Genomic DNA, 25,319 nt, shown 5'->3' on the forward strand with positions numbered 1-25,319 from the left:
ATTCCATTACCCTTAGAACTTAAAATTCATAGAATCTGGAGTTTCAAAGAACTGTGGAGGCCAGTCAGTCTATACACAGTAAAGGAATTCCATCTCTGTATTTCGATGTTTTTTCTTTTGTTATTCAAATGAGTTAGAACTTCTTTTTCTTTTTTCTTTTCTTTTTCTTTTGTCTTTATTAGAAATCTCCTAGAAAACTAAATACGTGGACAAATTTAATGAGCAAAACGAATTCAGAAAAATCAAGTAGGTGGGCAGGGGTCTTAAGCACACCTTTACAATCAAGCCAAGATTATCAGGTTTGTGATCATTATGATTTTAACACACAGGGAGGAAAGGTTGGCCTGAAGGTCTCAGACTCACAACATTTCAGATCTGGAGAGGACTTCAGTATTAAACTTCTTTCTTCTCACCATGTAGGATTAGATGTGTATACTGATAAAGACAGCTCTGAACAAATCATGCATATTTTTGACATAACAAAAAAAAATTAAGACTGGAAAAGCTCTCAGAGAACTGTTCACCTTCATTCTGTACTAAATTCTTCTTATAATCTTTAGATGCATATTTTTCCATTCCCTTTTCAAGTACTTCAAGATAAGCAGCTGCCACCATTTCCCACTGAAATGTAATTTCATAGTTCAGTGGTTTCAGAAGTACATCTTCCTGGACTCCAGGCAAAAGGATCACTGTTTCATTTTGTTCTCATACTCCCATTTCCATTCTTTTTTGGGCACAAAATGAGGGGCCACGCTTGAAGTCTCACTGTTCTTGGTGGCCAAGGTACCGTAAAAAGAGCAGCCATATCTGAGGATTAGAGCCATGGTCACAATGCTGGAAACTGTAGCCTTTCTGCCTAAATCCAGCTTCTGAACTCCAGCGTATTGCCCCAACTACCAGGAAAATAAATGCCTAGTTTCTGAGGTATTCCAGCACTCAACTGTTCTTGTATTTTTAGCTTGTATTTTCTTTTCACCTCTTGGTCATTAGGAGCAGCAAGGCAAAAACTGAACAATTTCAACAGATGTTTATATTCTTTTGCTGAAATGAATGTGTGGCCCTGGCCCATAATATTTATACATGTTTTCCTTTTTACTTAATTGTAATTAGCATGCTGTTTATTGCATTCCTTTTACCTTTCCTTAAGAATTTGCTTTTTCCTTCAATTGTTTGCATTGGTATCTTTTGAATTTCCTCCCTCTTATTTATTTTTTGGCATAAATAAAAATTGGTGCTACAGTGGGAGTGTGATAAAGCTTTCCATTATGTTCCCTTTTGTCCAACAGCAACCATAAGGTATAAAAAAATTCTAAACAGTTTGCCAGAGGTACGTAACAAAAAAAGAAGCAAAGTTTTTAATAAGACTTTGTGTGTTTAGTTTTCCGCATTCAGTTTTTATTAAAGGTCCAGATCTCCTTCTGTTATTTTTGTTGATTTTTTTCTCTAAATCCTTTAGATTTTTTGTTCCCATCCCTTAATTTAAATTTTCTCTTAATTTCTTACATTTGTTTTGTCTTCTTTTTGAGACGGCTTTCTGATTCTAGCCTCACTTCTTACCATTTGGTTTATGGATACTGTGGAGCAGAAGTACGTTCTCTTAGTTCAGTAAAGTGGTATTTTCTCCTCCAGATCATTAGTCAGGGATAGCTAGTTAAAAACCTAATATTCCCATATTTATAAAACACATCCCTTCTCTAGATTGTTTAGTAAATTGTGTTAGAAACATGGATAACCTACTTGGGGAAAAAAAAAAACAACCCAGGTTATTCTTACCTTTACCATACCCCCAAATAAATTATAAATCGATTAAAAGATTAAGTTTTTTAAAAAAATCTAAACTTCCAGGAGAAGAATTTCTCTGGATTTTAAAGCAATGCAAGAAACCACAAAAGAAAAGATTGATACTTTTTCCTTTTTAGTTTAATATTTAATTTGTAGAATTTAATGTGTTTGACTAAATGTAAATATACTTTTTAAAAATCCTTAGTATTTTAAAGCAACAATAAGATGTATGTATGCAACAGGGTCTGAAAAATATCTTACTTATCATAGCAATCAATAATAAGTACATTAATGCCACAATATAAACATTAAGAAAGAGCATGAACAGACAATTCTCAAAGGTAATGACCAATAAATGAACAATAGTCATTTGAAAATGTGTTTATCCTCATCTATAACCAAAGAAATAAAAATTAAAACAATAAATCACTGCCAGTACTGCCTATAAAATCGCAAAATTGAAACGTCAATTTAAATGTTAGTGACGTTTATGAGACTCTGAGTGGTTTTAATTTCTTTTTTGAAACTCCTAAGTTTTATTAATTAATTTATTTATTTACTTTTGGCTGCGTTGGGTCTTCGTTGCTGTGAGCAGGCTTTCTCTAGTTGCAGCAAGCGGAGGCTACTCTTCGTTGCGGTGCGCGGGCTTCTCACTGCGGTGGCTTCTCTTGTTGTGGAGCATGGGCTCTGGGCACGGGCTTCAGTAGTTGTGGGACGCAGGCTCAGTAGTTGTGGCTCGCAGGCTCTAGAGCACAGGCTCAGTAGTTGTAGCGCACGGGCTTAGTTGGTCCGCGACATGTGGGATTGTCCCTGAGCAGGGCTCGAATCCATGTCCGCTGAATTGGCAGGCGGATTCTTAACCACTGCACCACCAGGGAAGTCCCTGAAACTCCTAAGTTTAAAATTTTCTACAATGAACATGTGTTACTTTTATAACAGAAAAATTAACGCTTTAAAATATATGTGGATGTGTATTTAATCTCTTCTCTCCAACACAAGACATGACTAAGAAATGTACACCTTTTTAAGTGGATTCTACTGATTCTGTTTCCTAATTCCACTATATTTCAGTTAACCTAGATATTGGTTGTTCCTTGAAAATAAGAATTAACAAAAGCAGAGATTTTTCCAAGCTAATGACATCCTATGGTAATATTTCATGGCCAGGATAGAAGAGCCCTCATGATAAGGGCTGTTTTGTGGAAAGTGTTTTCTGTATTTCTGTAAGGTCAACAGCCTGTACCAGTTTGACTCCATAATTAAACTTTAAGACATTGTCTGAGACATTGAGGTGAAGTGTTCTGGAATTGTTTAGGGTTCAGGGAAGGTGGCTTTGCCATAATAAAAAGAAATTTTAAGAGAAAGAGGTTATCAAGAAGGATGTGTTTTTCTTTAGTGACAAGCTATAGAATCTATCCATTGATTTCAAAACGTTAATCTCAGTGTAAAGAATTTTCGAGTTTTTGTGAAGATCTCTTAAAATGGATCTCTTAGAGAAGTAGAAGGTGAGAGTTATATAGGACTTTATTCATTATGACCCAAATTTATTAGTAGCCAGGCATCTTATTTAAAAGCGGTTTACTTAAACTATCTGGTTAATCCTTGTAATAATCCTCTGAAGTAGGTACACTGAATTATTCATTTCACAAAAGAGGAGGAAATTGAGATGTAACAAGTCTAAATAGCCAGACCAAAGGTCCACCACAAGGACATGAGAGAGGCAGGGTTTGAGCCCAGACAAGTATGCCTGTAAAGATTGAATTTGTACCTTGAATACTGTACTGTCTCCACATTATAATTCAGTAATCCTAACTTTCCCCCAACAACTGACCCCAACTCTACATAGGGCACTGCACAGTCTAACATAATCTGCCCACCTTACCCTTGCTTTTGGGTGGCAAAGCAGAAAGAGCTTGGGTTCTATGTTCTAACTTGGATTGAATCTTTATTCTGCTATCATGTTCCTATTAGTTATCTCTTCACCTGTGAAATGGGGGAAAATAATACCTCAGAGAGCTGCTCTGAAGATTGAGATACCATATGTGAAAGTGCTTGGAACAGTGCTTGGCAAATAGTAGATGCTGAATAAATAATATTTGTTTCCTTTCTTCCTTCCCTTGACAAACAAAAGTGGTTCTTCCTGACCAAGTCAGCTTGCATGAAAATGCTTCCATGGCTCTCAGTTTATCACAGAATCCTTAGAAAATTTACTCATAAGATCAAAAAGACCTTAGACAGGGATCCCAGAGGCTTTTAATCCTCCAGGTTTCGGCAGAGTATGCTATGAGAAGCCAAAAACAGAGGTTGATATAACTTGATGCTCTGAATTCTCTCTTTTCTGGATTCAGGCAGGCTTTTTATACTCTTGTCTCTATGACTCCTGCTTCTCTTTCAACTCTCCTACATAACCCTGCCCCCCGGTTCCAAAATACATTTTACACAACTAAACTCTAGCTCAAACTGCTGATATGAGATTTCTCAAAGATGCCTTATCATTTCCTGCTCCCACACTTTTTTTTTTTCTGCCAGACTCTCTCTCTGAAATAACCATCTACTCAAAATGTATCTTTTATCTTCAAGACCCAACTCAATTCATCCTCATTCATACATCTGCTCTGACCACTCTGGACGGAAGAGACCTCACTTTCTACTAAACCATTGTAGCACTGAGTATCCCTCAGTTCACAGGTTTGTACATACTTTTGTATTTTAGGGCTGAAAAAGGACTGAATGGAATAGTGGTTTAAAATGGCATCTGATTAGCAGTCCCTTAAGCTGCTTCTCCCAGCTCCTTACTCAACTATCTATGTAACCAGCAAAAGTCAAATTCTCACAAATACACTAAAATCTAAGACCAATAGGCAAACTATTATCAGAATTAGGAAGGAATTTCTGCAATTTAAAGGCCAAAAGAACTGGATTGAGAAACTTTAAAAACCACTTTCCCATTAAAAATAGATTAAAATTCTTGGCCTGAAAGTAGAACCACCCTTTGCTCCTCCTCAGCTGTTTCCCCCCTACTCAGAAAGAAAGGAGCCCTGTTGGTCACCACCAGCAGCCACCAAAAAGAAAACATGGTGGGGGGCAACCATCCCTCTTATCAGGTAGGTGATATTTTATGGGGTGTCCAAAATGCTATCCCCTAATCCCTAGTACAGTGATTCAAAAGAGTTAAAAATAATAATAGAAACTAGAAAAAGATTTTCAGGAACATGCCAAGAAAAAAAAAAAAGCAGGTATGTCAACATTAATTTTTTTTAAGTCAGATGTGAGGGGTGGAGGGAGGATGAATTGGATGAAAGTGGTCAAAATGTACAAACTTTCAGTTATAAGATAAATATGTACTAGGGATATAATGTACAACATGATGACTATGGTTAACACTGCTATGTGGTATACAGTATTTGAAAGTGTTAAGAGAGTAGTTCCTAAGAGTTCTTATCACAGGAATAAACTTTGTTTTTGGTATCTATATGAGGTGATGAATGTTAACAGAACTTACTGCATGATCATTTTATAATATATGTAAGTCAAACCATTATGCTATACACCTTAAACTTAACACAATGCCGTACGTCAATTAGGTCTCAATAAAACTGGGAAGCAAACGTCAAATGTGAGGCCACACATAAAATTAATGAGAAAGTATTTGATATTGATAAAATTTACAGTCAAGATATAATTATGAATCTCTTCAAATAACGTAATGGCTGAACATATAAAGTAAAAACTGTTAGAAATATAAGGAAAAATAACAAAAACAGTTACTGTGGAAGAATCACATACATATCTCAGGCTATGAGAAATCCAGTAGGAAAAAAGTAAGGAAAAAAATAGATTGGAATAATATCTTTAATAATATATCATAATATAATATATAAGGTGCTATATATGTACATATGTGCTTATATATGATATATAGAGATATATGTCAATAGATACATAGATAGATAACCAAAGCAGCTGCCAGCAAAAGTATGTATGAAATATTTAGAAAATTTTTTATAGTATTTGTCTCAAAGAAAGAATCAAGAAATTCCAGTAATTAGAAATCCATTCATTGATTTCCATGTACTCTTACTAGACATTAATAAGGACAATAAATGGGCAAACACTTATGTTACCATTGAGTTAAAGCAAGAATTAAAACTACAATTACAAACCATTTAGAAATTAACAAAAATGACAACATTATATATCAAACTATAGAATGACACCAAAGCTACAACCAGAAGCAGATTCATAGGAGGAAAGAACTGATATGTTTTTGTTTACTGGATTTTTTGTTGTATGTTCTAACAATTTTGCATTTCTTAAAATTAAGCTGTAGCCACTTCAGTATTTCCTGAGGTAGTGTTCCATACATGTAAAATACCATTCAAAGGAAATAATATGCTGGGCCTAGCATCTTCTTGTATTCTCTCTGCTCACATTTGTTTTGACCTGTATTTGCCAGTTCTCCGTTTCCTTGGGGCACCAGCCAGTTGGCACCATATTTGATCGCCTGATGCTCACTTCAGGCCCCTTTAAATTTAACATTTCTTTAAGTACAATTTCTGACTTTGACCCTCAGCACATGCTATTTTATAGTTAATCCTTGGTTCCACACAGCCAATATTACTAGTAAGAGGCACTCACACCTTCTTTCAGGACACAAGGAGCCTTTATATGTTGGAAGAACACCACCTTGCCTCCCAACAAGAGGAGGGAAATCACAGAGGAAAAATCAATTGTAATTTAGTACGAGGGTCTGTGGTCTTTATGGCCCCTGGTAAGTTTATCACAGAATTAAATAAATGCATATATGCATATGCAATTACACACATATACCTACATATGCATTACATACATACATAAATGGAGGATGAAAAAGCTATCTTTTTAGGGATAAATCAGAAGTTATAAAAAATATATACATTTTAAACTTTTAAGTTCTATTTCAATGACAATCATTTGAACTAAAATAAAAAGATTATTTTTCTCCTATGAGCTTCCTGTGTTCAATAAAATCATGAGTATGGTATATGGATGTCAGAAGAATTAGGGTGGATATAGAATTTATATACTGGGCTCTCAGATATACAGATAAATAAGGTAGGTTTGCATTACATCTCATTCCTCAATTCAAATGCTGTGTTTACTTTTCCTAAACTTTTCACTTAATTTATTAGCCATGTTATTATTTCTGTAGCAACTATACCCCTTAATAAACTATAGTGCATTTTCTCAATTCAGAGTTATTTCCAACAACAAAACTGTCAGTTTCTTAAGAAACTATGAGTAGTTGCTATAGTCAATTATGGTACCATAAAAGAAGACATTGGGTCCTTATTTCTGTAATAGTTCTCACTGAATTATATGTATGTACAGAAAGACAAACTGATCTGCTCACAATAATTCATGCAGTATTTAAACCTAATAACATTTTTCTCCAATGTAGACGAGGGTCCAACGTATCTCTTACCCTGGACATGAGTAGCTTGGGGAATGTTGAACCCTTTGTGGCCACACCAACCCCACGGGAGAAGGTAGCAATGGAGTATCTGCAGTCAGCCAGCCGTATTCTCACAAGGTCACAGCTCAGGGACGTCGTGGCAAGTTCACATTTACTCCAAAGTGAATTCATGGTGAGCCTGCTATTTATGATTCACTCTTCAGTAGGTATTTTGATATACTAGGCACTAGAGGCACATTCTAAAATGACACTGTCGTCCACTCAGGCAACTTACGGTAAAATGGTCACAGTTCAAAAGGTTAAGTGCAAGGATCTTAGATCCACCCTGCATCTCATCAACTATTGGTAAGTGTTCAAATTAGAATGTGAATTGAGGCAGAGTATATAAGAGCTGGCCAGGCAAAGTGGCAAGAGGGAGCTGAGCATTCCAGGATGAAGGAACAGCCTTGCTGTCACTGTTCGGGAAATTAAATTGTGCAGTTTGACAGGAGCATTGAAATTAAGGTGGGAAGTGACAGAAATTGAGTTTCAGATATAAAAGAAACCCAAGTCTTAATACATATTTAAGGGTTAGGACTTATCTTGTGTTTTAAAAAGATCACTATCTGCAGTAGAGTCAGCATTAGAAAGAGGTATTTTGGAGATTCTAGAGATAATCCTGTGGAGCTGTGATGGTGGTCAAAACTAAAATAGTAGCAGTGAAAATTTGGGAGGGTCTATAGGCACCTACAAGAAGTGGGCTTAATAAGCTAAGGCAGCCAAGAAAAAGTCAGGGATGACACCCCCATTTTTAGACTTGAGCAACGGGTGCATGTATTGTCATTTAATGAAATAAGGAACACAAGAGGAAGACCCAATGTGGGCTAAAAATGATGGTGAGTTTCATTCAGCTAAAAATGATGCTGACCCATCAGTGTTGCTGGTGATAATGCATGAACACACGTTTCAATCCAGAGAGCATGGAGACAGATTAGACCTTCTTAGGTCTAATTGTTGCCCAAGGGGAATATCCATTTTATAGAACTCCTTGCATCTTAAAGCAGTTGTACATTTAAGCCATAGCTGTTGGGTATAATAAGTTGATGACTTTAGGGTCAGTTCAGGTGTTTGCAACCACCCTAATGATGAAAGAGACAATAGTTAGATCTATCAGCTTCATCAACGATTATTAAAATACAAGCATGTCGTTTTAAAAATTAGACTTCATAGCATGTCATCTTTTATGTATGAGAAAAGTGAGACCTCGGAGGAATAAAAGAACCAGTCAGTGATCACATAAGTGGCCAAAGGTACACCTAGTATTCTTTTCTACAACCACAGATAGCTCTTTGTTCTATGAGATAAGCCCTTAACACAGTCTACTTCCCTGAGAGATGAGGCCAACAAGGAATGCAGAGGAGATAATGCTGGAAGATGACAAATTGTCAGTGTGTGTCAGAAAACAGGAAAGATTGGAGAGGAATAAAGATATTCACGGCTTTGCTAAAACAGACTAACTTGTTGGAAATTACCAAGCATGAACATGTGGTTTCTATTGAACATTCAACAATTTTGCTTATTTTGGTAACTTGGAACTGAGAACTTAAAACATTTAGTTGGAGCAGAGAGTAGGAATAAATATCGTAAATACCTAAAATAATGCAAGCTTAGGAAACAATATTTTAAAAGTAAGCTACTCCTCTCAACGGACCGAGTCTTAAATTCACAGTATAGTCAGGCTTTTATTGAATTTTCAGATTGACTGAAAACAAGGACAATTTAAATAAATTTGTAGATAATTTCTTTCATTTCAATGAATATTAAGCTGTCAAGTTCTATTTTCCGTAGGAGAAAGTGTAGATAACAAAAATATTATTTTATGTGATCTAGGGACAAAAGGTATTTTAATGCACATCGACCTTATCTAAGCAATCCTTTGCAGAATTTTAAGTTAGAGAACATACTATTTTGTATAATCAACTCCTTAAATATTTGTTTAGACCCTTCTGAAAATGTTGACTTTTTGTTTCCTTTGTCCCAGTCAGCATCAGACCCCCACCTTTTCTGTCTAACACACAGAGCGACTTCTGCTTTAATTGTTCCCTCCTCCATCATTTGACATATATTCTGACTTAATAAAGATATTTGTATTCTTGTTAAGTGCGAGAGGACAGTGCCTAAATGCCCTTCACTACAAATGTTGCATTTACAACCACAAATAGAACAGTACAATTATAAACCATTTTTTAATCCAAAAAAATGCATCATATCATCATCACTTAAATCAGCAAAAATGCCCTTTATATTTACCATTTGGGGAGGAAGGTTTTCATAATCCTAAAAGAGTCACAATTAATGTTAAAAGAGAATCTATCATAATAAAATTTTTGGTACTGAATCTACACAAAGATAGGAAGAAATCTGAATACATTGTTTAAGAAAAAGCAGTTTTTCAGCTGCCTGTTTATGTATTTCCAGCAATTATGTCAGAACAGGATTCCTAAAACCTAGCCAAAGTTTTCTATGTCTCTTTAAGAACTACATATCAAATAATACTTTCTAACACACAAAGCCGTTTCTTGGAGTCAGCTTGTCAGGGTGCAGCTGATGTGTTTATGAAGGGAAGGGTGTTGGTCAACCAGAGGTGGTAGTCTGTTGTTTCATAAATGACTTTGAAGTCCAGTAGAGCTCTGGATCAGATGGCCCCCCGGGAAGATTTTCTTTGTGACAGCATTAAATACAGTATTTGATATCATTTATTTTTGCAGGAAATACCAATGAACTTTGTGGATCCCAAAGAAATTGACATTCCATGTCATGGAACTAAAAATCGCTATAAGACCATTTTGCCAAGTAAGTTTCTTGAATTAAATAGTTTTTGTTGTAAAGCGCAAGCCTTCCCCATCCACCTCTACCTCACCATTTCCCATCCTCACAACTTCCATATACACACCAAATTTGGAATTGCAAACACATCTCAAGACTAATAATCGTTTAAGTGGAATTCCCTGGCGGTCCAGTGATTAGGACTCTGCGCTTTCACTGCCAGGGCCCAGGTTCAATCCCTGGTCAGAGAACTAAGATCCCGCAAGTGGTGTGGCCAAAAAAAAAAGACTAATAATCATTAAAGTGGTCTAAGGTTAATAACTTTATCTTGTATTACTCTTATTATAATGGTCTGCTCATAATTTCAGTAGACACATGGTTCTAAAACTTTACTGTGGCACACATTATGGTCAGTTGACTTTCACTAAGGGTGTCAAACAATTCAGTGGGGAAAGGCTAGTCTTTTCAGTAAGTAATGCTGAAACAACTGGGTAGCCACATGCAAAAAAAACTTAAGTTGGACCCTGCCCCACACAGCATACAAAAATTAATTCAAAATGGATCAGAGGCCTAACTGTAAGAACTAAAACTATAAAACTTTTCACATAAAACAGATGTAAATCATGACCTTGAATTAGTCAATGATTTCTTAGATATGACACCAAAAGTATAAGCAACAAAAGAAAAAAAATAGGTAAATTGAACTTGAAGAAAATTTCAAAGTTTTGTGCTTCGAAGGACACCATCAAGAAACTAAAAAGATGACAATGACACAAAATGGGAGAAAATATTTATAAATTATACATCTAATAAAAGACTTGTATCTATAATATATAAAGAACTCTTTTTTTTTTTTTTATTTATGGCTGTGTTGGGTCTTCATTTCTGTGCAAGGGCTTTCTTCTAGTTGTGGCAAGCAGGGGCCACTATTCATCGCGGTGCGCGGGCCTCTCACTATCGCGGCCTCTCGTTGCGGCGGAGCACAGGCTCCAGACGCGCAGGCTCAGTAATTGTGGCTCACGGGCCCAGCTGCTCCACGGCATGTGGGATCCTCCCAAACCAGGGCTCGAACCCGTGTCCCCTGCATTGGCAGGCAGATTCTCAACCACTGCGCCACCAGGGAAGCCCAATGTATAACTCAATTATAAAAAGACAAATAGCCCAATTTTAAAGTAAGCAAGGGACTTGAATAGACATTTCTCCATAAAAGATATATAAATGGCCAATGAGCATATGAAAAGATACTCAACACAATTAGGCATCAGGGAAATCAAAACCACAGTGAGATAACACTTCATAACCACGTGATTATAATAAAAAAGACAATAGTAAGTGTTGGCAAGGATGTAGAGAAATTGGAACCTTCATACTTTGATGGTAGGGATGTAATATGGTACAGCTACTGAGGAAACAGTCTGGTAGTTCCTCAAAAGGTAAAATCTGAAGTTACTATATGACTCAGACTTTCTACTCCTACGTATATGCACAAGAGAAATAAAAACATGTATCCACACAAAAGCTGTACACAAATATTTGTAACAGTATTATCTGTAATAGCCCAAAGAGTAGAAATAACCACAATATCCATCAACTGATGAATGGATAAATAAAATGTAGTATATTCACACAACATAATATTATTCATCAATAAAAAGTAATGAGGTACCGGACTTCCCTGGTGGCACAGTGGTTAAGAATCCACCTGCCACAGGAATGAAGACGCAGATGTAGAGAATGGACTTGAGGACATGGGGAGGGGGAAGGGTAAGCTGGGACGAAGTGAGAGAGTGGCATGGACATATATACACTACCAAATGTAAAATAGATAGCTAGTGAGAAGTAGCCACATAGCACAGGGAGATCAGCTCGGTGCTTTGTGACCACCTAGAGGGGTGGGATAGGAAGGGTGGGAGGGAGACGCAAGAAGGAGGGAATATGGGGATATATGTATATGTATAGCCGATTCCCTTTGTTATACAGCAGAAACTAACACACCATTGTAAAGCAATTATACTCCAATAAAGATGCTAAAAAAAAAAAAAAAAAAGAATCCTCCTGCCAATGCAGGGGACACGGGTTCGAGCCCTGGTCCGGGAAGATCTCACACACCGCGTAGCAACTAAGCCCGTGTGCCACAACTACTGAGCCTGCACTCTAGAGCCACAAATACTGAGCCCTCGTGCTACAACTACTGAAGCCCAAGTGCCTAGAGCCCGTGCTCCACAACAAGAGAAGCCACCGCTAAGAGAAGCCCGCGCACCACAACGAAGAGTAGACCCGGTTGCCATAACTAGAGAAAGCCCGCATGCAGCAATGAAGACCCAACGCGGCCAAAAAATAAATAAAATTAATTAATTTTTTAAAAAAGTAATGTACTGATGCATGCTACGACATGGATGAACCTTGAACACATTATGCTAAGTGAAAGAAGCCATCACAAACGAACTCATACTGCATAATGCCATTTATATGAAGTGTCCAGTTAGGCAAATCTGTAGAGATAGAAACTACAGTTGTTGCCTAGTGGTGAGAGGCATGAGAAATGACTACTAAAGGGTATGAGTTTATTTGGGAGATAATTAAAATGTCATCCTTGCTAGAAACATTCTATATACTATCTTGTATCCTTACAGAAGAGTCTAGTAGCTATAGGGCTGCCTCCAGAGCCAGTCTGCTGGGGTTCATATCCAGCTGCACCACTTACTGTATGGCCGTGGGTAAATTCCTTAACTTCATCTGTGAAATGGGAGTAGTAGTAGCCACCTCACAGGGTTGTTGTAGAGCCCAGTGCTTTGCACATGATAAAGTGCTCAATGTTAGCTATTCCCATCATAACTCAGAAAGATATTATTGTTCCTTTCTTACAGAGGAGGAAAGTGAGGCTTATAGATATTAAAGAAGCAAGATTCAAATCCAAACACGTCTGCCCCCATGCTTTCCACCACTGATAGTTGCACAACTCTGTGGATTAAACAAATAAAAATAAATTATGTGATGGCACATTTTAAACGAGTGAATTGTATGGTATAAGAATTATATCTCAAAAAAGCTGTTACCAAAAGACTTCATTGTGCATAACAATCACCTAGAGTCCTTGTTAAAAATCCAGTCCTGTGCCCCACCCTGGGGATTCTGTTTAAGTGGGTTCTGTTGGGCCCAGGAATCTGTACTTCTAGCAAACACCCAGGTGATTCTGATACAGGTGATAGCAGGACCACACTTTGAGAAACACTGTTTCGACTATGTTAAAACTAAATTTAACTCCATGAAATTTATCGATGTCAAGCAGTGAGCTAGATGCCCGGAACCAGTAAGGAATAAGGAGCAGCATATAAGATCAAGGAGTTCACAGACCAGAGGGGAGACATGTAAATGAGTAATTATGTTCAATGTAAGAGCCTGAATAGAGATCTTGCCTAACCGGTGTAGGAGGACTGAGTAATTAATTCTGCCTAGAAAGGCAAAAATACTTTGGCGAAGAAACAATATTGTCAATCACTAAACAAACAGATATAGTTGGGATTTTGGCAAAAATCCATAAACATCTCAAGGCAATAGCTCTGGAAAGATGGAGCCACGAATATTTGTTTTAGAGTATTGACATTGAAATAGTAGAGTCTTCATAATTCAGTTCATTAATTCACTCATAAAACACCAAATTCTTCATATTTATAGTAATAGAGCAAGAATTACTGTTAATAGTATCCTTGGGCTTCCCCTTCTGTTGGAGTTGGAAACACATTGTAATAGTTACTCCACTGTAACATATTTTTAATTGGTCTGTATAGCTAAACCTATTTACCTAAGATATAGTCACTGTTGAAAGATATTTTATAACTATAATTGGCTGAAGGGGATGAAAGTGCTGTGTGTTACAACTGGTCTCTCTCTCTCTCTCTCTCTCTCTCTCTCTCTCTCTCTCTCTCCCCCCCCCCCCCGACTCTCTCTCTCAGGACTTTTCATCTGAAATTTACCAAACATAAGTAATTAGGGCATATACATGTATTGCAAGTATTATACTTAACCACCTAATCTCAGAAGGATTTGGAAATTATTAGGACTATTTTAAAGTTCAGCCTTCTCTGTTTCCTGCCAGATGCTATCAGACAACTGCTTCACAGTCCTGTGTCAGCTTTTCCATTCCCAGAACTGGGTGTGTCGCTTGAACCAGGGCACCTGTGCTGACAACTGATGTTGCAAATGACAGATTTTCTGTTGAAAATGTCTATAGCCTGAATACCCCACCCACCCCCTGTTGCACAGAATATAATCTAGTAAATATAGCTTGGACAAGCCACATCATTGGCTGGAAAATCGTCAGAAAAGACTGGAATGAATATGAAAAGCTGCTCTTTATGGTTTATTTTAGACTGTAATATGGGGTAAATTTGAAACATTACATAAAATAATAATCTTAAAATGATTAATATTTTAAATATTATAATTGTTTTTATTGTTTTAACCTACAATAAACTCTCAAGTTTAAAAGCTTCCAGCTTGTACATATTAGTGAGGTTGTATAATTTGGAGGATGTTTTGCAGCAGAAATATGGATGGCCAAGAACCAATTAAATTGTAGCTTTTTCTCTAAGGACAGTGTCAGCCTGGCTCAGAACATTCTTAAGTGGTAGATTAAAGTGCTTAGGTCAAGTTTATATCAAATTACTTTACAATATAAACAAATATTTGTGATAAAAATTTATCTATGTCCTAAACACAAGAGCAATGGGAAAAAACTGATCATATATCAATGTGAAATTATTTGTACAACAAAGAAGAATAACAAGAAATTTTATGTATATTTTTTCCATGCAGCCAATTTATTTATACAACTATAAAACAATATAAATCAAATTTTAAAACCCTATTTACTCTGACCATCATTTTATATTTAAAAATTTAAAGTCTAGTAATGTTTCCTACTTACATTATGTTTTCCGTTTCACTATATAAAGTGCCTAGAACAGAGTAAATATGCAAATAAGTGAACCACTCATTAAAGCAACGAGTTGTGTGACTCAGCAAAATATTGGAGTTTAGACTTGATTTCCTATCCTGGCGAAAACATTTACAATTTATGGCAAGCTACTTAATCTTTCTGTGCCATCCTTTCTTTGTCCCTAAAAATAGTAATAGTAATACTACCCTGTAAGGCTATTGAAAGAATCAAATAAATATATGAAAAATGGCTAGGAAAGTTCCAACTAATATTAAACCCTCAGCTAATGTTAGTTTCTCCTTTCCTTCTCTACCTACTGAATCCATCATTAACCCCAGAAACAATTCCAGAAAATAAGAACACTAACCTTGGAGAGAAACGTTTACAGTTTCAAAAACAGTATTGAAGAGCCCTGTTTTCTCTTATAATGTTCACATGCATGTTAAAAAGTGAATTTCACATAATCCATCACTGCATTGCCAAATCCAGCACTGTCCACTAAAACTCTCTACAATGATAGAAATATTCTGTATCTCCAATGTGATAGCCGTTAGCTGCATGTGGCAATGAGCACTTGAAGTATAGCTAGTGCACCCAAGGAACTGACTTTTAAATTTTATTGTATTTTAATTAACTTAAGTTTACCTACATGTGGCTGGTGGCTACCGTAATGGACAATGCAGGCCTAGAGTCTTCTCTCTCTTCCAACAAATTTGAAGATGATTCCCAATCACCTTGAAGGTATGGCCAGTCCCTGCTTTCCTTCCATTTTCCACTTATCTTAAATTCATCTCTGAAAACTATCCTATTCCTCTCATTCCTGCCTTTGCCCATCACTGGGAGTGATACACTTTTCCCTCATCTAATAGCTTCTTCTCTGACTTCAAACCTTAAACACATTTCTTCCTGGAGAGGAAATCTTCAACCCAGTATAACCTTTGACAAAATCTGATATGATTCCAATCAAAATATCAGGATCCAGGTACCATTTTGTCTGTTAAAAAGAAGACTTAAGATTGCCAGAGGGTATTTTAAAGAGATCAAACTGGGGAAATTTCATGTGTTCTATACACCCAAACTTTATGTGTTCAATAATTTGTTGAGAGGAAAAAAGAAACAAGAAGGAGGGAAGAAGGTAGAGGAGAGGAAGGGAAAGAAGGGAGGGAGGAAGGGAGGAAAGGGATCTAAGGAGGAAGGGAGGGGAAAAAGGAATGAAAGAGGAAGAAAGCAAAGGAAGGAAAGAAGGAAATACTGAATAAAAAGGGAAGAGCAGAAGACAGGGAGGAAAAGTGATCAGTGCTCAATGTAATATCTGTAATTATTATTGATACTGCCCAGATGAATCATAAATGGTAGGCTAAGCATTTAACATATAATTCAGAAATACCAATTCTGAAAAAAGTTATCATAGTGAATTTGACTAATATGTAGACTTAAAATGCATCACATGAATAAAATCATAACAATAAAGGCAAAAATAATAACAAATGATGATGATGACAAAATTTTGTTTTTTTAATCCTTGACATTTTTATTAGACTAAACAACACTAAAAAGGCTTTGGTTGGAACCAAATTAATTTTCCCCTACTCCATCATATGTTGTATTCCTGTTTTTGTTTTAATATTTGGAAATCTCTAAATACTTGAAAATACTATAAATTACCAATTTTCAACATAAACTTAATTAAGCTTGACAGGACACCTGTTTCTAAGCAATTTTTGGGTTGAGTTCCCAGTAAATCATATATATCGTAGGCATTATAAAAACTGAAGGAAGTGGGCCTCTTTTCAAGTCTGAGTGGTTTAGGGCGTTTGTGGAAACTTTTAATAATCAGTGGATACTGAAAAGTAATGGAAGTTTTCCTCTCCCCTTTGCTATGAAAAGAAAAAAATTGAAAAAAACATTGTTTTAACTCTTTCTGATCGAAATTAATTCTGATATTAAACACTCTCTGAGCCACATACCAAATAGAAATCACAAAGGATACAAACGTTAATTAAAGACAGCCCTTGCTCTCAGGGGGCTCATCACAAACCATTGAGGGCAAGCAAACATTTAAGCACTTACAATACAAGATGTTAAATACTAAAATAAAACTCAGGCAGCCTGAGCAAAGAAGGGAATGCCTAATTCCACCAGGAAGACAAGGGAGGGCTTCAGAAAGGAGGTATTTCTTGAACTGAGCCCTGAAAAATGAGGAAGACTTTACCATGCAGAGACGGCAGGGAAACAATACATGCAAAAGCATAGAATCTGCAAGAACGTGGAGTATTTGAGAGATTTCCCTGGGCCCATATGACTAGAGCATGTACACGTAGAAAAGTGATTATTGATGAGGCTGTGCATGTACACGTAGAAAAGTGATTATTGATGAGGCTGTGATTATTGATGAGGAAAAGATAAAGACTTGTTGGACCCACTAAGGAGATTTCATCCCCTAGATCTGCACTGTCCAGTAGAGCAGCCAGTAGCCACATACGGCTAAGTAAATTTAAATGAATTAAAATTAAATAAAATTAAAACTTTAGTTCCTCAGGTTGTACTAGCCACATTTCAAGTGCTCAGTAGCCAACGTGGCTAGTGGTCACAATTTTGGGCAACACAGATAAGGAACATTTCCATTATCACAGAAAGTTCTATTGGGCAATGCTGCTCTGGACTGCCGAAGTTGTCAATAAGTATTCATAATAAAATGAATGCAGTGGACAAATAAGTTTATAAATAATACCTTCTTGGAAATTCACAGAGTATATTAGCATAATATAGACCCTGAGAAATTCTGCAGTGAAAAGGTTCTTGTTCAAGTTTGTTGAATTCAGTGTTTTCCATATTTATTTGATTACTGAACCCCCTTTTTAAGGATGATCTAATTTACAAGTTATATGACCTAATTCTATATGTTATAAAAGAAATTATTTACAGATAACAGTTTGGGAAATACTGCTGTGGACAATTAGGAACCATGTATGGCATTTAGGCAAGGGAATGATGTGATCAGATTTTATTTTACAGAGACCGCCTTGCCAGCTATGAGAAGGATGGATGTGTAAAGAACAAGATTGAAGACAGTTAGACCAGATGGGATGCTCAGGTCTTAGCCTAAGAAGAAAGCCTTGGGAAGAGGGAGGCAAGATAAATCCTAGCGAGTTTCAGGAAACAGAACGGACAGAACATGAATATGGAGGGTCAAGTCCAACTAGTTTTCAAACATGGACTCAGGAGCTGTGGTAGCACACCCAACATAGAATAACGCAGGGCTATCAGGAGCACATGATCATGTGGAGTTTCACAAAGCTGTAGTATATCCAGAAGGAAATGAAAAATTTTTAAATGTGGTCTATAAGTGAGGAGAGTAGTCTGGTGTAAGATATATTTTTGGGAGTCTCCAGGATATGGGTACAAAGTCATGGGGATGAGTCAATCACCTAACAAGGCAGTGTCAAGTGAGCATAGAAGAGGGTCAAGTTGAATCCTAGAATCAGCAACATTAAAGGAGGCAGATGAGGGACTTCCCTGGCGGTCCAGTGGTTAGGACTCCACGCTTCCACTGTAGGGGGCACGGGTTCGATCCCTGGTTGGGGAACTAAGATCCCATATGCCGTGCAGTGCAGCCAATAAATAAATAAATATATATAAAAATAAACTAAAGGAGGCAGAAGAAATAAGCAAAAGATTGAAAAGAGACCATCGAATGGGTAGCAGGAAACCCAGAATGCTGTGACGCAGCATCCAAGGGAAGAGAAAATTCCATTAAAAGATACATGATCTACAGTTTTTTAATTCTACACAGAGGACATGAAAAAGTAAATACCACCATGAGCTCATTGGGTTTAGTAGCAAAAGTGTCAGCAGCGGCAAGAGCAGTGTCTGCATAAGACTAGGGTTAGGATAGATTGGAGTGTACGCAAGAAGAAATGAAGTGTAGATGAGGAGGTGGGCAAAACACAAACTCAGACTTTACCTGTCGGGAGAAGAGGAGCAACAGAACAATTGCTAGAGAGGAATGCATAGAACTGACTTCTTAAAAAATGGAAGGGGCCATTTAAATCAACGCAATAGACATTTACTGAATGTCTATTACATATATATAAGCACTGTGCTAAACACCAGGTCTTATACAGATCATGAAAAATCCCCACCCTGGCCTTCAAGAGGCTCAGAGTATAACCGGGTTAAAGAAATCGTAAAGGGATTATTTACGTAAATGTTGGTAAAAATCACGACCGTGGTTCACAAAGAGCCTTTCAACTCTTCTTGATGGAAAGTGATTTTAGAATTTAATACTATAATAATCTATCCGATATCAGATATTTGTGATGTCAGTGAACAAACACATGGTAACTAAAGACAGCTTCTTCTAAGTAGTGAGAGGAGATTTGGACTGGACCAAGTGTTTGCTGTTGCGGAGGACAGAAGAGAGACTTGAGTAGGGAGATATGGTGCAAATTCCAAATGCAAAGAATAAGAAAAGGAGCACAAATGAGAAATGGGGTCAACAATCAGAAACCCACCAAAAATGGCGTAAAGTAGAAACTCATCATCTTGGGCTTATGGACGAGATCTGTGTCAGGACAAGGGGTCAAGATGGCCTCAAATGTCCCTCAATAAACACGGATCAAGAGACAGACACACATATTTTGGAGATTAATCCTTTGTCAGTTGCTTCGTTTGCAAATATACAGCAGAAACTAACACACCACTGTAAAGCAATTATACTCCAATAAAGATGTTAAAAAAAAAAAAAGAGACAGACACACAGCCACACCAACAAAAAACACTGACACATGCCAGATGGTCAGTATATAAGTGTGCTATGTACTGGTTATTGGTGTTCTAAGAAACTTAAAAGAGTAAATCTGGTTAACACAGTCTTTCTTGTTTTCTTCATTAGATCCCCTCAGCAGAGTATGTTTAAGACCAAAAAATGTAACTAATTCTTTGAGCACCTACATTAATGCTAATTATATTAGGGTAAGTAAATAAATCTAAATTTCTTTCTGATGAGCATGTCAATTTACTATTTGGAATTGTTAGTTTTATTTTATTTTTTTTCCTCAGAATAGATTAATTTTGATTTAAATTGGTTACTAGCAAGTTTGTTGCTTTTTTTTTTTTTTTTTTTTGCATGCTTGGTCATAATCAACATTGGTAGCGGGTCATTTATAGTAAGTCTTCCTTTCCTGTGTGTCTGTGGCTATAGTGCTCCCTCTGAGGTGCTCTGGGGAGGACTGAGCTTTATAAACCTCAGTACCGTATGCTGTGCCTGACTTGCTGGGAGAACAACCCCAAGAATTGTGGTGCTAGAATCAATAAAGCTGCAAAAGTCTGTGTTGCTTTTGGATTATCAGAGCTATTTTGTTTTGAAGATCTTTCACCTAAACTTCAGTGTAAGGCATGAACTTCAAAGCCAACATTTTTGTCTCCTTTCTCAAACTAGGGCTACAGTGGCAAAGAGAAAGCGTTCATCGCCACGCAGGGCCCCATGATCAACACCGTGAATGATTTCTGGCAGATGGTTTGGCAGGAAGACAGTCCCGTGATTGTTATGATCACAAAACTCAAGGAAAAAAATGAGGTATGACCTTTACCCAAGTATGGAACATTATATTTTTTCTGTTGCTATAGAAGAGAGATTGCTTAAGGAAAATTGCCATATACTTAATAACAGATTTAAGATGGAAACATTAAGACATTTAAAGGCTAGGCCACTTTATGCTTCCAAAAAAATGGTAATTGGTGTTCTATGAATGACGACTTTCTTTCAGTTAAATCAATGTACTTGGCATACATGGATCACATTTGTACCCATGTATCTCTGTAAGGAAATGAGGGGCCATGAATTATCACTCTGATTTATAGGCAGGGAAATAAAAAATTGTTCATTTACATCCCAAGCAATTTTTGAGCACCTACTAAGTGAGATACTATTTTAGTTGCTGGCAATATATTAGTAAACAAACACAAAGATTCCTGCCCTTGGTAGATTTTAACTTTCTAGTTGGGGAGATACAGACAAAAAACAACAAACATAATTTCATAAAAATATAGCATATTAGAAGGGAAAAATGCTGTAGGACAAAAAGGTAAAGCAGCAGCATAAGGGGACTGAGTGTCTGAGCTGTAAGAAGGAGTAAGAGGAGAAGAGCAAGCTGCAGGGTTACACGGGGTGGGTGGGAGAAGCCTCACTGAGAAAGTGAGATTTGAAGAAAGATTTGAAGTTAACAAAAACCAAGCAACTTTCTCAATATTTTCATAAAAAGAAATTCAAGAAAGAGACAAAATTAGATTCCGCATCCATACTAGTAATCTTTTCTAAGGATCTAGCTTACACAATATACATTCTGTATTTTGCATCGTAAAAATAAAGTTATGTAATTCCCAAAGGGTGCTTTCCTAGGCACTGCTTACATTTCATGGCATTTTTTTTTTTTTAACATCTCATGGCATCTTATTGAGATAATTTCCAGTCTGATTTTAGTCAGCATTTGTGATTATTTTCTTGTCAAAATTACTATACCAGGGCCTCACCGTGACAATCAGAATTTAAGAAAACTGAACTTTCTTTTATACTCCTTTGGTGAGTCATAACCTTTGATTATACTATAACCCTGCTGCTAATCAAGAAAATTCAGGCTCACAAACAGCAATTTAAGGTTTTTTAAAGTTTGTTGTTTTCTTCCATTTTTGCTGCACTAGATAAAGGATCTTTTTCTGAAATTTATCCTGGAAAAAAAGTACATTTTTTGGCCAGCAGATGAAGTTTTATACTACATTAACTATATGCTTACTAAATAAATGCATTTCTATGAATCTTATATGAAAGCCTGAGGTGGCATAATAAAAATAACCCCTAATATTCTCAGGTGTTTCACCCACTATCAATCTGTCAACATAATAAACTACTGACAATTCCTGCACAGTTGTTTAATATCTGTGACAATTTACCTTCAAGGTAGGAAAAAATTCTTCAAGTTTTAAAGGTGTACTCTCTGTATATATACACCCATACATACATACATAGAACTTATGTAATATGGCAGACTAGATAATCTGAAAAAACAGTCATACTGGGTGAAATATGATACGGCATGCATAGCAGAGCTTGGGAGGAAAAAGGTAAATCAGTCAAAAACTGAATAAAAGGCATAAAACCAGAGAATTACAGGTTACTTGTGTTTTAATGACAATATAAGAACTGGAGACAAAGCCTTGGGCTTGCAGGAACCAGGACTTGGAACTGAGACCTCCCATGAAGTGAACACCTGCAAGTGCTAGGCCTTCAGTGAAAGGGTGAACCACAAAAATAAACCTACCTACCAAAATAGGATTATAAGAGGAAGTGAATCCAGCGAAATCTGGCCTTCTCGTGAGATCAATAAAGAGGTACTCTTGAGTATTCAGAATTCAAAACCTAGGAAACACCAAGTGTTAAGTGATTAATATACATTAGTGATTCTTTTATTTATATAAATCATTTATAAAATAGTTTATATTCATTTAAGTAATAATATAAAAAGTAATACTGCATTGGTAACGCTCTTGTGGCACTTTACAAAAACAAAGGCAAAAACTTTCTGGATGCATGTGCTCTCAGCATACACTACACAGAATTTCAAAAGAAAAAGCCCAGCCAAACATAAGCTCAGAAGTCAAAATTCTGAGACACACATGTAAATAAACAACATAAGTAAAAAGCAGAAGAGGCAACAAATAGTGGAAATAGACCCACAAGAAATTGAAATAATAGAAACTATAAGTAGAGGCTTTTTTATAATTAAGCACACAAAATATAAAATTTAAAAACTTGACAAAAGAACAAGTTACTATCAAAAAAGACTAGGAAGATTTAAAAACAAACCAAAGAGTCCTAGAAATAAATATTATATAGACATTAAAATGAAAAAAAGAAACCTCATGAGACAGGTTTATTAGCAAGCTGGACACAGCTGAATAAATAATTACTGGATTAAAAAATAGAACTAAGGAAATTACCTAGAAGATCACAATGACCAAAAATATGAAAGAGAGTTTCAGACATATGGAGGACAGTATTTAGATGTCCAATATATGTCTAATGGATATTTTAGAAGATGAAAAAGGAGAATATAAAAAAAGAAGTAATATTTGAGGAAATAATGGCTAGAGATTTTCCAAAACTGGTGAAAGACTTGAGCTCTCAGATTTGAAAAGTACAGTAAATCCTAGGCTGGATAAGTAAAAATAAATCCACAACTAGACACATCTGTGGAACTGAAAAACACTACAGAGACTATTTTAACAACCAGAGTGACTAACAATTGGCTTCTCAGTAGCCAAAAAATCAGTAGAATAATACCCACAAAGGAATGAGAGAAAATCACAGACAACCCAGAACTCACACAGGATTTAGCAACATTTCCTAGATCTGAATAGACTGTACTACTCCTGCCCACTTCGGTTTGAATTACAATTTTCTGAATAGATTGTCACGATGTGTTTTCTCAAAGCACATTCATACCCTTATTAATTCTATTTCTTCTATTAAAAATAAAATCAACATAGAAAAAGCACTGTGATGTATGCAATTACATAAATATAAGTATGTAAAAGTTTTGAAACAAGTTATATTTTCCACAGAAAACATTACTTTCTTGTTACATATTTATTAAGGATTGATACTTGGCAAAGCATATGTGAAACAATATCTCACAAGGATTAGCGAATAGGTTGTAGTAACTGTGTAAGATAAATTATAATTTTGGTGTCTTGAGCATTTCAATCCTCAAATTTTGTGATATATTTGTTTCCTTAGACAAAAAGTCAGAAATACACCAATAGTGCTTTAACTTGTTCTTGAATCAGGATTTCATCAGGACAGAAGAAGCCAAGATTGATGGTTAGTGAGAAAGAATTCCCTAGAAGTTGAGTAGGATGTGACATATTTTAAAGAAGTCCAACAAAGATAGTATGAACACTTGGCAAATATGCCAAAGCCCCAACAGACAGTTATATTCTTCCCTTCTGTTCCCAAGACCAAAGTTGTGATTCTAAAAGTACTGCTGTATGAGATAAATATGTGTTTCAAAGTGACACTGAGTTGATTTCTGATGATGCTCAGACATCTCCATTCTGAATGTGCAAAGGAATAGAGCCCATCTTGTTCTTTCTTTTTCAAGTGCATCATAGTTGGAGTTACCCTGTTGGTACCATTCTCAGAATTCACGTTCTCCATAGGGCAACCAAGTAGATCTGTTGAAAAGCCAGAATTTTAAAAAAATAATGGCCACATAAAGGGTGATTGAGGTTTTTATTTTTCTCTTTGGCTGCATAATTCAGAAATTGAAGAGGTATTATTTTTTCTTACCATTTTTAGCCTCTTGCCTTTTTAAATGTCTGGGATATATCTTCTGGAAATATCAAATTAAATAGATTTTGTTACATGTTTTCTATGTGTAATTTGCTACATGTACTTTCCTGTGGCCAGTCATAATTCCAAATATTGCAATAAAGATTTTGACTTCTGTTATTGTTGATTACCCATTAAATTAAAATAAAAATTCCTTTCCGTCCAGATTCTCTAAAGATGTAAATACAATACTATGGAGGAAACTTTGATGTTTTACAGATCAAAATGATACTGAGAAGTCTGGCTCAAAAGAAATAGGCAGTAGACTTCACACTGCCAGGAAGATGCTGTTTACCAAAAATGTGCCAACTTTCAATTGTGTTAAGCGTCATTGTTTGGAACAGACAAAAATCATTTCCTCCAAAAATATGTGAAGGTGGAGTTATCTTTAGAAATTCCCAGGCTTTATATTTTCATGAACCTTTCTATTTTCTAATACATAAATAAAGGAATAAGTGAATAATTGCCAGTTCTTATTCAATAATCCCAATATTCTCATAGTTACTTTATAAAATGAGAATAAACAAAAAATTTTTAAATAGAGCTGAAGAATCAGTTATCTTCTATGGCAAGAAAGGAGAAGAGATTTTTATTGCTGGTAAATTTGATTTCTTCATTTAGATAAATCTCAAGAAGGGAATTCCTTTTGAAAGAAATAAAACATTGGAAACACAGTGTTCAAACTTTTAAGGTGAACTATTGCTTGTCTAGAGAAGACACAGTGGCCAAAACCTGCAAAGCTGGAGTTAGATCAATCTAAGCAGGACAAGCATTTGCATATTTCCAAAGTCCTCAGACTAGCTCAGACTTTCTCCTAGGAAAGAAGAGAAGTAGTATGAATGTTGGTCATAGTATACATACCGTGGAAGATATTTTCTACCGACTGCCATTTATTAAATATACGTAGTAAGCACAGTTCATACATTAATTCTGTGCCTTTTCACTCTAAC

General features: G+C 36.1%; 1 protein-coding gene across 5 annotated transcripts in view; it reads left to right on the forward strand.

The window, feature by feature from the left end:
- The window catches only part of PTPRR (protein tyrosine phosphatase receptor type R), a 381,027-nt gene that overhangs the window by 327,259 nt on the left and 28,449 nt on the right, over window positions 1-25,319 (forward strand). For all 5 annotated transcript variants that reach the window (XM_061206587.1, XM_061206588.1, XM_061206589.1 and 2 more), the window contains 4 exons: window positions 7,223-7,409; window positions 9,985-10,069; window positions 19,876-19,955; window positions 20,422-20,559. In XM_061206587.1, coding sequence (XP_061062570.1) covers window positions 7,223-7,409; window positions 9,985-10,069; window positions 19,876-19,955; window positions 20,422-20,559 — 490 coding nt within the window. The remainder of the gene's footprint in view (window positions 1-7,222; window positions 7,410-9,984; window positions 10,070-19,875; window positions 19,956-20,421; window positions 20,560-25,319) is intronic.

The sequence above is a fragment of the Eubalaena glacialis genome, chromosome 11, assembly GCF_028564815.1.
Source record: "Eubalaena glacialis isolate mEubGla1 chromosome 11, mEubGla1.1.hap2.+ XY, whole genome shotgun sequence".
NCBI lineage: Eukaryota > Metazoa > Chordata > Mammalia > Artiodactyla > Balaenidae > Eubalaena > Eubalaena glacialis.